Source organism: Phyllobates terribilis, unplaced genomic scaffold, assembly GCF_046119375.1.
Source record: "Phyllobates terribilis strain yellow unplaced genomic scaffold, ASM4611937v1 Scaffold_5__5_contigs__length_657084704, whole genome shotgun sequence".
In the NCBI taxonomy this organism is placed as follows: Eukaryota; Metazoa; Chordata; class Amphibia; order Anura; family Dendrobatidae; genus Phyllobates; species Phyllobates terribilis.
Window position 1 is genome coordinate 434,209,050 of NW_027362765.1, and position 13,840 is coordinate 434,222,889.

The window sequence follows — 13,840 nt, forward strand, 5'->3', positions numbered from 1 at the left end:
CAGGTTGCAAATTCAAAATAATTTTTTTCTGCATCTAACCCAGCCAATAGTTTTGGCCTAATACCACAGTTTGGCCACTCAGCTCTGCTCGGTTACCATCCATTGTTTTTTGTGCAAACAACTCCAGAGTTGTGAATTAGTTAACCACCAAAATGAGTGGAAAAAGGCCTGCTGCTGGTGGAAAGGGGAATAGGCGTGTTGGAAAGGGGAAAAAAGGTTGTGTCCGTGGGGTAGGTGCAGAAGAAAGACCATCTTCCAGCCAAACTAAAATGTCTACTTCTTTTAGCGGACAATGTGATAAGATCCCTTTCTTACGGCCACGCCAATCGCTACAAATTCCAGATGAGGCACAAAAACAGCAGGTGCTTCAACGGATATCAAGTGCTCCTTTAAGTGGGCTCTCCTCCACATCAACTTCAACATCACAAATACTCCAGTCCTCAAAGGTGTCACCCAAATCGCACTTGCTTCCTCACAGCTCCCAAATCTCCAGCTGCCCGTCTGAGTATGAGGTAGAACAGATGGTTGAGTCTGCAGAGCTGTTTACTCATACTATAGCCTGGGAATCAGAGGTCGACTCCAGCGCTTCTGTGAATCCAGACGAGGAAATGATCTGCACTGATGCCCAGAATCTTTATGAGTCGGATCCAGGACCAGACGCAGAAGGTTCTGACCATAATGTAGACCCTCATTCCCAAACTGTAACTCCTGTTGGTGGAGACAATGAGGAAGACGATGATAAGACTCAAATACCTGATTGGAGCGACAACTTTAGTTTTTTGTCAGGGCAGGAACAGGTTGGCTCTGAGGACGACGGGTGTGATAACGCACAGGGTGATGATGATGAGGTCGGAGATCCCACTTACTGTCAACCCACAGTCAGCCAAGAGATGAGGTCAGCAGAGGAGGTGGAGGAAGATGCTAGTGACGACGAGGTCAGGTTGCGCCTTCCTGGACAGAGACGTAGTACTGGAAGCACGTCAACAACTGCATCCTCAAACACAACTCTGCCTCTCACCACAAGTCGTGGTGGCTCTTCAGGTCGCATGGGTGCTAAGCCTTGCATAGCCTGGGCATTTTTTCAGATCGATAAAGATGACCCAACTCGTGTTATCTGTAACATTTGTCAGCAAAAGCTAAGTAGAGGCCAAAAAATACATAGTTTGAGTACTTCATGCATGAACCGGCACATGGACATGAAGCATAAGTTGCAGTGGGAAGCTCAGTGTGCTACAATGCGGTCTAGCCGGCCGGGCCAACCACCGTCTGCCATATCTTGTGCATCCGCGGCCTCTTCATCCTCTGTGACTGGGGGGACAGCAGTCACACCTGTTTTGGGGCGCAGACCTGCCACCTCTTTACCCGCAACAGCCAGCGTGATTGGCAGGTCATCATTTTCTTTGGAGGTGGTAACACCAGCTGGTCTTGAGCGCTGTCCGACATCGATAGCACCACCTTTGGATCAAGGCAACCTAACATGTCCGCCTGCATCTGCCTCACAGACCGGCAGTTTGCCGGGGACACCCTTATCAACCCCGTCTAAGCACAATAGCCAGCCCTCGGTCCCTCAGATGTGGACAAGTAAAAGACCATTTCCTCCTAGCCATGAGAAAGCTAAGAGGTTGAATTTCACCATCTGCAAGCTCTTGGCTACAGAAATGCTGCCTTTCCGCCTGGTGGACACAGAGGATTTTCGAGACCTTATGTCCGTCGCAGTGCCCCAGTACCAGATGCCCAGTCGGCACTACTTCTCAAAGAAAGGTGTGCCTGCGCTCCACCAGCATGTCGCACACAACATCACCGCTTCATTGAGAAACTCTGTGTGACAGGGTGTATTTCACCACAGACACTTGGACGAGTAGGCATGGACAGGGGCGTTACATGTCGCTGACTGGGCACTGGGTAACTATGGTGACAGCAGGACAAGGGGCTGCTGTCCAAGTCTTGCCGTCCCCACGAGTTGTGCGTCAATCCTCTTTATGTCATTTTTCCTCCACTGCTTCTGCCTCCTCAACCTCCTCTCGGTCTTCCACCTGCACCCAAAGCCTGTCTGGTCATGCCACAAGCTTTCTAACTGCGCAGAAGGGATCCTGCACACCTCCTTACTATGCTGGCAGTAGGGCTCAACGTCATCAGGCGGTTTTTACATTGAAATGTCTGGGAAATGTGAGTCACACAGCTGAGGAGTTGTGGTCAGCTCTGGAGAACCAATTTCATGAATGGTTGTCTCCACTGGACCTGAAACCAGGGAAGGCCGTGTGCGACAATGCTGCAAACCTGGGTGCGGCCCTTCGCCGGGGCAGTGTCACACACGTGCCTTGTATGGCTCACGTGTTGAACCTGGTTGTCCAGCAATTTTTAGCCCACTATCCCAGACTAGATGGCCTTCTGCAGAGGGCACGGTCGCTGTGTGCTCACTTCCGCCGTTCGCATCCCGCAGCTCAGCGACTTACATCTCTACAGAAGTCGTTGGGCCTGCCACTTCACCGGCTAAAATGCGATGTGCCTACCCGGTGGAATTCAACTCTGCACATGTTGCAGCGACTGTGGCAGCACCGACAAGCCCTGGTGCAATACGTTCTGACGTATAGCCTGGGCCAACGAGATTCAGAGGTGGGGCAAATCACGCTGGAGGAGTGGTCTCAGATCAGGGACCTATGCACCCTTCTGCACAGTTTTGAAATGGCGACGAAGATGTTTAGTGCTGACGATGCCATTATCAGCATGACTATTCCGGTGATTTACATGCTGGAGCACATGTTAAACAGAATTCGGAGTCAGGTGGTGGCACAAGAGGAGGTGGAGGAAGTAGAGGAGGAGGAGTTGTATGCGGAAGGGCTAACATCTGCAAGGTCCAGACGGTCGGCAGCACCAGGGCGGCAGGCATGTGAGGGTGGGGGAGATGATTTTACCAGGGCGCATGGTAGCAGCCAAACTAGTGAGGAAGGTGCAGGAGCCCAGGAAGAAGTGGAGGACGAACTGATGGAAGACTCATCAGATGAGGGAGACCTTGATCACATTTCTGTTGTGCGAGGTTGGGGGGAGAGGACAGAGGAAGGAAGCATGATTGTTACCTCGCCACCAACACAACAGGGACTTGGTGCTCCTGGATGCGCAACACACATGAGTGCCTTCTTGCTGCACTACCTGCAACATGACCCTCGAATTGTGAGAATTAGAAATAATCCTGACTACTGGGTTGCCACACTGTTAGATCCCCAGTACAAAAGTAAATTTGCAGAAATTATTCCTGCCATAGAAAGGGATGCACGCATGCAGGAGTATCAGCAGAGACTGTTGCAGAATCTTACATGTGCTTTTCCACAAAATACCAGTGGTGCACGTAGTGAATCTCACAGTTCCAACTTGCCAACCGTGGGACCGTCAAGTGTTCAGCACTCAAACCGTAACAGAACCACAGTATCTGCTGGTAACATCAATTTTGCGGAATCATTTCACCACTTTTTTAGCCCATCCTTTGCAAGGCCACAGGAGACAAGAAGTCTGACACATAGTCAACGCCTAGAGACGATGGTACAGGAGTATCTCCAAGTAAACATTGAAGCCACGACTGTGTCACTGGACCCTTGCTCTTTTTGGGCTTCCAATCTGGATAAATGGCCGGAGCTAGCCACTTACGCCTTGGAGATCTTGTCATGCCCCGCAGCCAGCGTTCTGTCTGAACGTGTGTTCAGCGCTGCTGGTGGTGTGCTGACAGATAAGCGCACGCGGCTCTCCACTGATAATGTAGACAGACTCACGTTCATAAAGATGAACAAATCATGGATCCGAAACGACTTTTCTACCCCTGTGTCATCCTGGGGAGAGTAAAAGCTTGATGATTGGTTAAAATCACCCTACCAACCGTTTTAAGCTTTCAAATTACTAATCATGTTTATCTGTATCTTGACTGGAAAATAATTTGGGCTTTGTAGCAGTGTGCAGCACTGATCCTATTAGGCCATCTATAATAAGCTTCACCAGATTTAAAATTAAAAATAATTTTTAGCTGCATCTAGCCCGGAAAATAATTTTGGGGCTCCGAGATGCGCAAGACACATAAGTGCCTTCTTGCTGCACTACCTGCAGCATGACCCTCATATTGTCAGAATTCGAAGTAATCATGACTACTGGGTTGCCACACTCTTAGATCCCCCAAACTTTTCGATCAACCTTTTCATTTTAATAAAGACCAAAAAAATGGTCATTTTTGAAATTATAAGCATTAGCAGGTTGTTAGAAACTGAAATCAAACAGTTTTCAACTCAAAACTTTATTCTAGGTGATGTTACATTTTCACATAGGACGCCTTGTTCGAAAGGAGCTTCTGAACTCTCTCGTCCATTGAATTTGTCAGGTTTTGGATGGTTTCTGCTTCAATTGTTTTGCATGAGGACAGAATACCCTCCCAGAGCTGTTGCTTAGATGTGAACTGCCTCCCGCCATCATAGACACTCCTTTTAATGATGCTCCAAAGGTTCTGAATGGGGTAGAGGTCAGGGGAGCATGGGGGTCACACCATAAGTTTGTCCCCTTTTATGCCCATATCAGCCAGAGATGCAGATGTTTTATGTGCAGCATGAGATGGTGCATTATCATGCAGAAAAATGATCTTGCTGTGAAATACACGGTTCTTCTTCTTGAACCATGGCAGGAAGTGCTGTTTGAGAAAATCCACATACATTATGGAGTTCATCTTTAGCGCCTTCAGGGATCCTAAAGGGGCCGACAATCTCTCTCCCCATGATTCCAGCCCAAAACATTACTCCACCTCCTCCTTGTTGGCGCTGTAGCCGTGTTTGCGTGGGGTGTCCATCAACCAGCCATCCTCCACTCCATTCATCTGGACCATCGAGCGCTGCACGGCACTCATCCGTGAACAAAACAGTTTTGAAATCAGTCTTCATGTAATGTTTGGCCCACTGGAGCCGTTTCTGCTTGTGTGAAGTGGATAGAGGAGGTCGACAGGATGGCGTATGCACAGCTGCAAACCTCTGAAGTACCCTGCATCTTGTTGTTTGGGGGACGTTGGAGGCACAAGCAGCTTCAAAAACTTGTCTGCTGCTATGACAAGGCTTATTTGCCGCTGCTCTTTCAACCTGACGTAATTGCCTGTAGGAAAGAGTCCTCAATTTGCCCTTATCAGCACGCACACGTGTGTACTGTGAATCAGCTACATACTTCTTGATTGCCAAGACACTTCATCCTGATCATCGCACAATGTTGATTGTAGTCATGCCTTGACCTAAACACTCCACAATTTGTTGCTTCTCAGCAGCCGACACATCCTTTTTCTTTCCCATTTTGGCAGAAAATGTAGGCTGCTTAATAATGTGAGAGAGCCTTCTTAAGTAGTCTTGCCTTTCATTGGACACACCTGCCAAACTAATTAGCACAGGTGTCTGCAATTGCTTACAGTGATATAAAGAGCCCTGACACACATCACCATCAATGAGTTTAACTGACAAACAAACAAATTCTTCCCTTATCACTCCTAAACACTTTTTGCATAATAATTTGGAACGCGGTGTACATGTGCTTTTCCACAAAACACCAGTGGTTCACGTAGTGAATCTTACAGTTCTAACTTGCCAACCGTGGTCTGTATGGAATTGTTCAATAAAGGGCCCAAAATTAAGATAACATAGATGGGAGAGATCTCTATGAATAGGAATTCCTAAGTATTTGATACCCTGTGAGGGCCAGGCAAAGGGAAAGTTGGACTGGATGGAATCCTATATGGATTTAGGGAGGGAGACATCGAGGGCCTCAGACTTCGCTGCATTGATTTTAAAATTTTACCATGTAACAAAGTGATCTATTTCAGCCATAACAGCAGGGACGGATATATGTGATTGAGTGATATATACTAGGACATCATCAGCAAATAGAGAGCACTTGTACTCGGTGCCTCCCACCTCAATCCACCTAATATTGGGGTTATGGCGAATTGATGAGAGCAGGTGCTCCGTCACTAGGATGTATAAGAGAGGGGACAGAGGACATCCCTGCCTTGTCCCATTGGTGATTGTGAAAGGTGATGAAAATGTTCTGACGCACCCCCTGGGCCTTGGGACACCCGGAGCCGGACCCTTTTTGGTGGATGCTGGTGGTTGTAGTCTTCGTGGCGGCGATCCGGTTCCGTGGCTCAGGGCGGTCAAACCAGTGGCGGAACTATTTATGTGGTTTTGATGTTTAAATGTCCGACTACGCCACCCGTGGATTGCGGTCAGAGTGAACCGCCGCTACAGGGCAGACCGCTAAGGCTGGTGTTGTGGGTGCAGCAGAGCGTAGCATAACTCCCCACGGGAGGAGTATAGCCTCAGGGCAGTGTATGCGGAGGATGGGGGTGATGGTGCAGGGCAGCAGCAGTAACGACACGGAGTCAGTGATGCAGTTCAGGGCCTTTACTCACAGTTCTTATTATCCAGACCACGTCTGCAGTAACGGCTGCCCACGTCGTACTGTGCTCACCAGGTGAGGGGCTCAGACAACTCCCAGATAACTTTGGAGCGCTTCACAGGACCCCCTTTGTGTGTCCTTTGTCTGGCCTTTCTTACCAACACTTCTGTCCGGCTGCCTCGGGCCTCCTCTTGGTAAACTTGGCGCCAGTTTCCCTGACCCTATGTGGTGCCTTCCTAGCGGGTGGAGCAAGGGGCTGCGCCACATAAAATGTCAGAGCCTCCGGTTTCTAGCTGAGGGTCGTTTCCTGCCTCCACTAGTTCGGGGACCGGTCTCCCCCTTTGGCCTGACCCCTCCACGCAGGTGGATTCGGGCGTGCGGTGGCGACTCGCCCGTCCGCACCCCTGGGATCCCTTCATTCCTCGTTCCTGGAGCCTTCTCCGCTCCTCTTCCTTCCTTCTCCCTCTTGCAGGCCTGGGCCTCTGTTACTAGGCCCGCCTCCGGAGCAGAGCTCATGCAGAGCCCCTGCTCCCTGCCACTTCTGCTCAGACTTCTCTGCACTGAACTAAGATGGTGCCCACCTTTTATACTCCCTTCTCAATGCACCCAGGAACTGCTTCCTCCCTGCTCCTGCACTGCAGGGTTCCCCTTCCTCAGTGTTCCCTCCCCCCACTCCAGCCAGGGACAGGGACTGTCGTGCCCATCTCAGGGGCATATTGGTCGCCCTGCCCCACGGCAATGTGGTGTAATGCATGCAGGTGTCGGGTCCTGATCCACACTCCATCCTTATCTGAGAGTGAGATATCACACCTCTGGGTGAGGTGCAATACGTCTGTAGCAACCGAGCCCTCGGTGCTACAGTTCCATTTATCTTCAGCCTAGGTGACGTATTGTGATACAGGGCCGTGATTTTGGCTATAAAAGGGGCCCTAGACCCCTACCCCAAGCTTTTTAAGAGAATCATATATGGCGTGCCAGGAGACTCTATGGAATGCTTTCTCAGCATCCAACGAGAGTATCTACTTACAAATTTTTAACTGCATCTAGCCCACGAAATACTTTGTGCCTAGTAGCAGTGTCTGCTAGTCAGCGGATTATCCCGGCTGTTAAGCAAGCTACACCACCTGTAGTTTGGACACTTAATTTTTTCAAAGGAAATGCTACGGGACCACGGGATACTTAGTGAAGAGCATCAGGAGGCACCCCAAGGCATAGGGGCTGGGACTGGCACTAGGATGCCTTGCGGTGGACAGCCGAGCTCGATACTTATAAAAGCTTTTTAACTGCAGCAGCTTTAGTGGACGCTACTGGAGCTGGAATTACGCGGCTGCTGGCATGAGACTTGCCCTCCAATAGATCCTTGTAAATGGATTTAAAGTGTATTCATTCAAATTAGAGGGACAATTTAAATTAAAAAGCTTAGAGCTGCCTCCACCACAGGGGGGCTCTCTCGACCCACCAGCGGACAGGCACCAGTATTGGGAGAGGGGGGCTGGCCGTCAGGGTTCACCGCGGCTCTGGCACAAACCCGGCGACACGGAGGTGGCACGGGCAGGAGCGGACTGGCCGTCTCGGCTTCTCACTTTTTGGATTTTAGAAGGGCATGACATGCCTATATCTATGTCTCCCCCTCCTTTTACTCCTCCACCTCTTTTCTTTTCGCATGACTATATGTACTTGTCACTTTTCCATGTGTTAGTTGTGTCTTCTGAGCAGTTTGTCAGCTTTTGGACACCTTTGAAGGTGTTTTCTATGTGTTTCTATGTGTTTTTGTTTGCCTGCCATTGGTTTTAACGGTGTTCGAAGGTGTTCGACGAACAGTTCGACGAACAGTTCGGCGAACACACGGGTGTTCGACGAACCGAACCGAACTCGAACACTACGGGGGTGGCTCAACACTATTTACCAATTCATCTAAATCCTTAGTGACATATGACTTATTGGTATGTCTTATGTCGGCCCCTTAAATTTGATGCAGGCCCAGCTCAGCTGTTAATTCGGCTGTTAACCTGTAAAATATTGCTGTCAAGTGTGATTTACAGCAGACATCTTGTAAGGCGCGTTGTCCTAACCACACATCAGTAGTGCACTCACAAGGCGATCTTGAGCGGGTGTCAAATAGGTTGTCATGTGGTGCCAGGTATCTGGTGCCTTATTTATAACAGTTATACTCAGGCTAAAAATACCTGTTACCTCCCATTTAATGTATTGGGGCTGGGACTTTGTCTTGGTTTCCTTTCCAATTTTCCTCAACCAACTTTCCTTTCTAACGAGTGTTGGGATTTTGCATTTTACCCATTGCCATGATATATATTTACATCTATGCTTTGTATTTGGGCATCCTTTATTTTCTTTTGGGCAAATTTTTTTTATTCACCTCTTTAGTCACCAAAAATGTGAATTTTTTGGAAACGTGACATTATATTGAACTTTAGTGTGTTCCTTATAGTGGTGATAATGATTCCTGTGATATCCTTTTTTAACAAGAGAAACATCTGTCTTTATTACATTGAATAAATCATCCACTATCCACACTTTTAAACTCTTTGTTTAACTCTGTCATCAAAAGAAGGGGTGTCTATAGCCATAATTAAAATAATATCTGTGGAGATAGGGGGCAGTGGGTGCATTCTTCCGCACCAGGGCTCATCCCACTGGTGCGGACTCCTTTTCCCATAGGCATAATACTACTCAGACAACACAGGGTGAAAGTAAAACAGTGTGTCAATACTTTATAGAGCCACCAAACAGACAATAACATATAGAACATTCCCAGTAAAATACTCAAGATTGTGCAAAGTTACAGAGTCTCACTTTCCACTGACTCACTGGGATTAGAGCAGCTGCGAATCTGAGGCTTCCAGAACTGACAACCCCCACTAGTGGCACCACGCTTTTGGCGGGCACCCACAGAGTGGAGGTAATGACAAGCTTAGGAAGCTGACAGTCCATTTAGGAACTTGGCCAGGCAACAGTATGATGCCCAACCTAGCTACTTTGAACGTCTCCACTGAGCCAGGTCACCGAATTGTCCCAACCTGAATTCTCCAAATGTATCCCTGGGGGTCAAGTGACTGGAGGTTCAATGTTATTCAATGGAGTAGATATGTGTTATTCCTGCTGGGGCTGTGGTCCCCAAAACTGACATCCTGTAGAAAGTCAAAACTATATCCCTCTTAATGGAGCCATGTTGTCCTACTTGTTGCTCTGGCAATTCACTCTGATTACTTTTTCAGAACTATAGAAATCCTTTTTTATACCCACATCTATGTCTCCGGTCATCATCCACAGATCAGGGGGGAGGTGGAATGAGTTTCACTCTCATCGTTTGAGAATTTAATCGATCTACATAGTTTGTTCTTCTCTGTTTTGTGGGTCAACAAGCCACAGGGTCCACACAATGGTCAATCAAAAACATGCATTGTTCACAGACCCTGTAAATATCAACTCAAGTGTCAATATGCAGAAATGCTCCGGATTTTTCCTGAGTGTTTATGCATCTCCCTGGCAGAAAAAACGCATGCAGATTTTACATGCATTTTTTTTCTGCCAGGTAGAAGCGTTTGTCAAGCATTTTTAACATGCATTTCCGCACGTGTTTTGTCAAGAGCTTTTCCAAGTGATTTTGAGCATCACTTGGAAAAGTGCTTAACATCTTGGTCACAAAATATAAATCCATGCAACCGCCATGGATATATATTTTGTGACCATCTGCTTCTTTAAATGCAGCATCTATAGTAAAATAAAAAGAATTAAAATGTAAAAAAAAAGACAAAAAAACATTATACTCACCTTCTGATGGCCCCCGATTTCCTCAGCGATGTGTCCTGGCTACCCGGCGGCTCTTGATGGTGTAAATGGACCTGCCGTGACATCATTTTGTCATGTGACAGGTCACGCGTCCGCCGACGTCAGCGGTCGAGTGACCAGTACATGACTAAATGACGTCATGGAAAGTCCTTTTACACCATCGCAAACCACCGGGGAGCCAGAACGCATCGCTGAGGAGACCTGGTGCCATCAGAAGGTGAGTATAATGTTTTATTTCATTTTAATTATTTTTTAACTACAGGTACTATGGTACCTGGGTCTGGAGGAGAGTCTTCTCTTCTCCAGACCTGGGTACCATCTGCGCATTGAATCGCATAACATCCGCATGCATACTTGTATGCATGCAGATGTTATGCAGTTCAATGCAAGTCAATGGCGGCGATTTTGCCAAATTAGTGGACATGCTGCGGATTTTTCCGCAATAATCATCCGCAGCGGAAATTTCTGCAGCATGTGCACAGCACATGCTGATTATCATTGGGAAACATGGCAGACAACTTAACATGAGATTTTAATGCGTTTTCGCAGCAGAAATGCAGCCGTGGAAACGTATTAAATCCGCATTGTGTGGACGCAGCCTACAAGTAAAGGTATCACACAAAGTAGCACATAGACATCATGGGTTTTGCAGAACAAAAAAATGCACTCTAACATATAAGCAAAGGACATAGGTTATCATAGTGGATAGACTGCGGTAGAAACCTATAAATCAATAAATAAAAAAAATACAAGTGCCTTTTTAATAGGTTCTTCCTATATTATCCAGAGTTATTATTTATTGTAGCCATTAACATTGCAGATTTGTATGGGAAGTGCATATTCATTCAAAGTAGTCACATTCAAGATAGTCACATAGTAGTACTTGCAGTCTTTAGATAGTGAGCCTGTGTGTCTGAGCCACCACCCAGACACACACAGGCTTAGACACACACAGCCCAGATACAATCGGCCAATCAGTGACCACTTTGCTCTCCCTTCTTTGGACAAATCAAATATCCAGAGGAAATTAGAGCTGTGGCTGGAATCTCAAGCCCCCACGGGAGGTGAGTATAGATGGTACTATTTGATAAGGGGAAAACACGGTGAATGAGAATGGGTTATCGTAGTAGTGGACAACATTTTTAACTCCTGTCTCTGATTTTCCTTCTCTTGGTATAGTGTTGTACTCCTTAGTTACACTGGTACCAGAGTCTGATTCTAAAGCTTTACTTAATTTTGTTTCCACTTATAGACGTTCTCCATTTAATAAATTCTTAACCTCCTTCAAGTGTTATCTTCAGCTTCATTCTTAATATGCTCTTTTAAGTTAAAGGAGAAAATGCACTCCTGTAACACATCTATGGTGGAAGGATGGCAGGGTCCAGACTGCTCGCATCCCGATTCAGACCGCAGTTGTCCAGTTCAGTGCCCCTGGCCATCAGTGTAGCCTTATCATTGTTTATTACACATTTTTATAATGTTTCATGCAGAATGGGAATACTTTTTTGACAATATTTCAGTGAATTATTTTTGGAAATGACCATATTCCTTATCATTTTTTTAGGTTCAGACATGTCTTTAAGACTGGTAAATGGCAATGGTCAATGTAATGGCCGTGTTGAAATCCTTTATAATGGAGCATGGGGAACTGTGTGCGATGATTATTGGGATATTAATGCTGCAGAAGTTGTATGCCGGCAGTTAAATTGTGGCCAAGCTCTTGCATTTAATGGCAGTGCTGCATTTGGCCAAGGACAAGGATTAATTGTATTGGATGATGTGCAATGTACTGGTAATGAACTACACGTATGGGACTGTCCACACCAACCATTTACAGTACATAACTGTGGACACAATGAAGATGCTGGAGTCGTCTGCTCAGGTATATTTGAATGGATTAAATCCTATGTAGTCATCTGTTATCCTATCATGTTGTTTGCATAGATGTTCAAGTTGAGCATATTTTCAAACTTTCTAACACTAAGGGCGCCTCATACAATAAATAGCTTTTCTTAATAAAATCTTAATGGACTGAGGTACTTTGGTTCCTTCCATATTGTATCCCAATTAGTAAGTGGTTTTATGTGGGAGTAGAATTCCTTTGTGAGGTCATCAACACCCCAATAATGGAATCCTGATGGGTTTTTCAACAGTAGCAATGATCTAACAAAGAACATTTTAAACTTTCAACGCTTCTCATTATAATTTTATTTTAGAAATGTTATTATTTTTTCTAAATGAATTATCAATAGAGATTACCATTAATTATCCAGATAGATTAGGGTCCCAGGGGTGAGACTTGAATCTGTTATACAATAATGACATATCCAATTAATAAATGTGTTAGTTGGGAATATACCCTTGAGATAATGTATGGTAGATTGTTTTTGGAAGTCACTGATTATCTTTTTCTTTGGACGTGGTTTTGAGACTGATAAAAGATAGTGGTTTTGTGGAAATCCTCTTTAATGAATCATGAGGTACTAGTTATGATAATTACTGTCATACAAGGGATGCACAAGTTGTATGCCAGTGGTTAGAGTTTGGCAATGCTCTTATATTTCAAAACAATGCTGCTTTTTGCCAAGAGCAAGGAGTCATATTTTTACAAAAAAATTCTCTTTTAGCTCCAAATTTTGCATTTTTACAAGGGTAACAGAAGAATATGCATAAAAAAATATGTTGTGCAATTTCTCCTGAGTATGTAGATACCTCAGATATGGTGGAAAGGTACTATTTGGTCGCATGGCAGGGCTAGAAAGGGAAGGAGCGCTATTTGGCTTTTGGAACTTAAAATTGTCTGGAATCTTTAGCGGATGTAATATCCCATTTGGAGAGCCCCTGATGTACCTAAACAGAGGAATTTCCCCCTATTTAGGAAATTACACCCCTCCAGAAATTAATCTAGATGTGTGGTGAACACTTTGAACCCCCAGGTGCTTCACAGAATTTTATAACGTTGAGCCGTGACAATAAAAAAATCAAACTTTTCCGACAAAAATGTGGTTTAGCCCAATTTTTTTTTATTTTACAAGTGAAACAAGATATATGGTGTAATTTAACTTTTTTTTACAATTTCTCTTGTGTACACTGATACCCCATATGTGGAAAAAAAAATAATGTTTGTTCGCACGCCAGGGCTCAGAAGTGAAGGAGAGTTATTTGACGTTTTGAACTCAAAATTGGCTGAAATCGTTGGTTGATGCCATGTCGCATTTGGAGAGCCCCTGATGTGCCTAAACAGTGAAAACTTCCACAGAAAATTGATTTTGGAAATGACCATTCTACCTTTTTTATTTCAGGTTTAGACATGTCTTTAAGACTGGTAAATGGCAATGGTCAATGTAACGGTCGAGTTGAAATCCTCTATAACGGAGCATGGGGAACTGTGTGTGATGATTATTGGGATATTAATGCTGCACAAGTTGTATGCCGACAGTTAAACTGTGGCCAAGCTCTTGCATTTAATGGCAGTGCTGCATTTGGCCAAGGACAAGGACTAATTGTATTGGATGATGTGCAATGTTCCGGCAATGAACAACACGTATGGGACTGTCCACACCAACCATTTACAGTACATAACTGTGGACACAATGAAGATGCTGGCGTCGTCTGCTCAGGTATAGTT

The 13,840-nt window shown here is 45.6% G+C and overlaps 1 protein-coding gene across 1 annotated transcript in view; it reads left to right on the forward strand.

Annotated features, from left to right (window-relative positions):
* The window catches only part of LOC141271608 (scavenger receptor cysteine-rich domain-containing protein DMBT1-like), a 210,488-nt gene that overhangs the window by 139,957 nt on the left and 56,691 nt on the right, over positions 1 to 13,840 (forward strand). The window contains exons 18-19 of the mRNA XM_073681652.1: positions 11,783 to 12,094; positions 13,515 to 13,832. Coding sequence (XP_073537753.1) covers positions 11,783 to 12,094; positions 13,515 to 13,832 — 630 coding nt within the window. The remainder of the gene's footprint in view (positions 1 to 11,782; positions 12,095 to 13,514; positions 13,833 to 13,840) is intronic.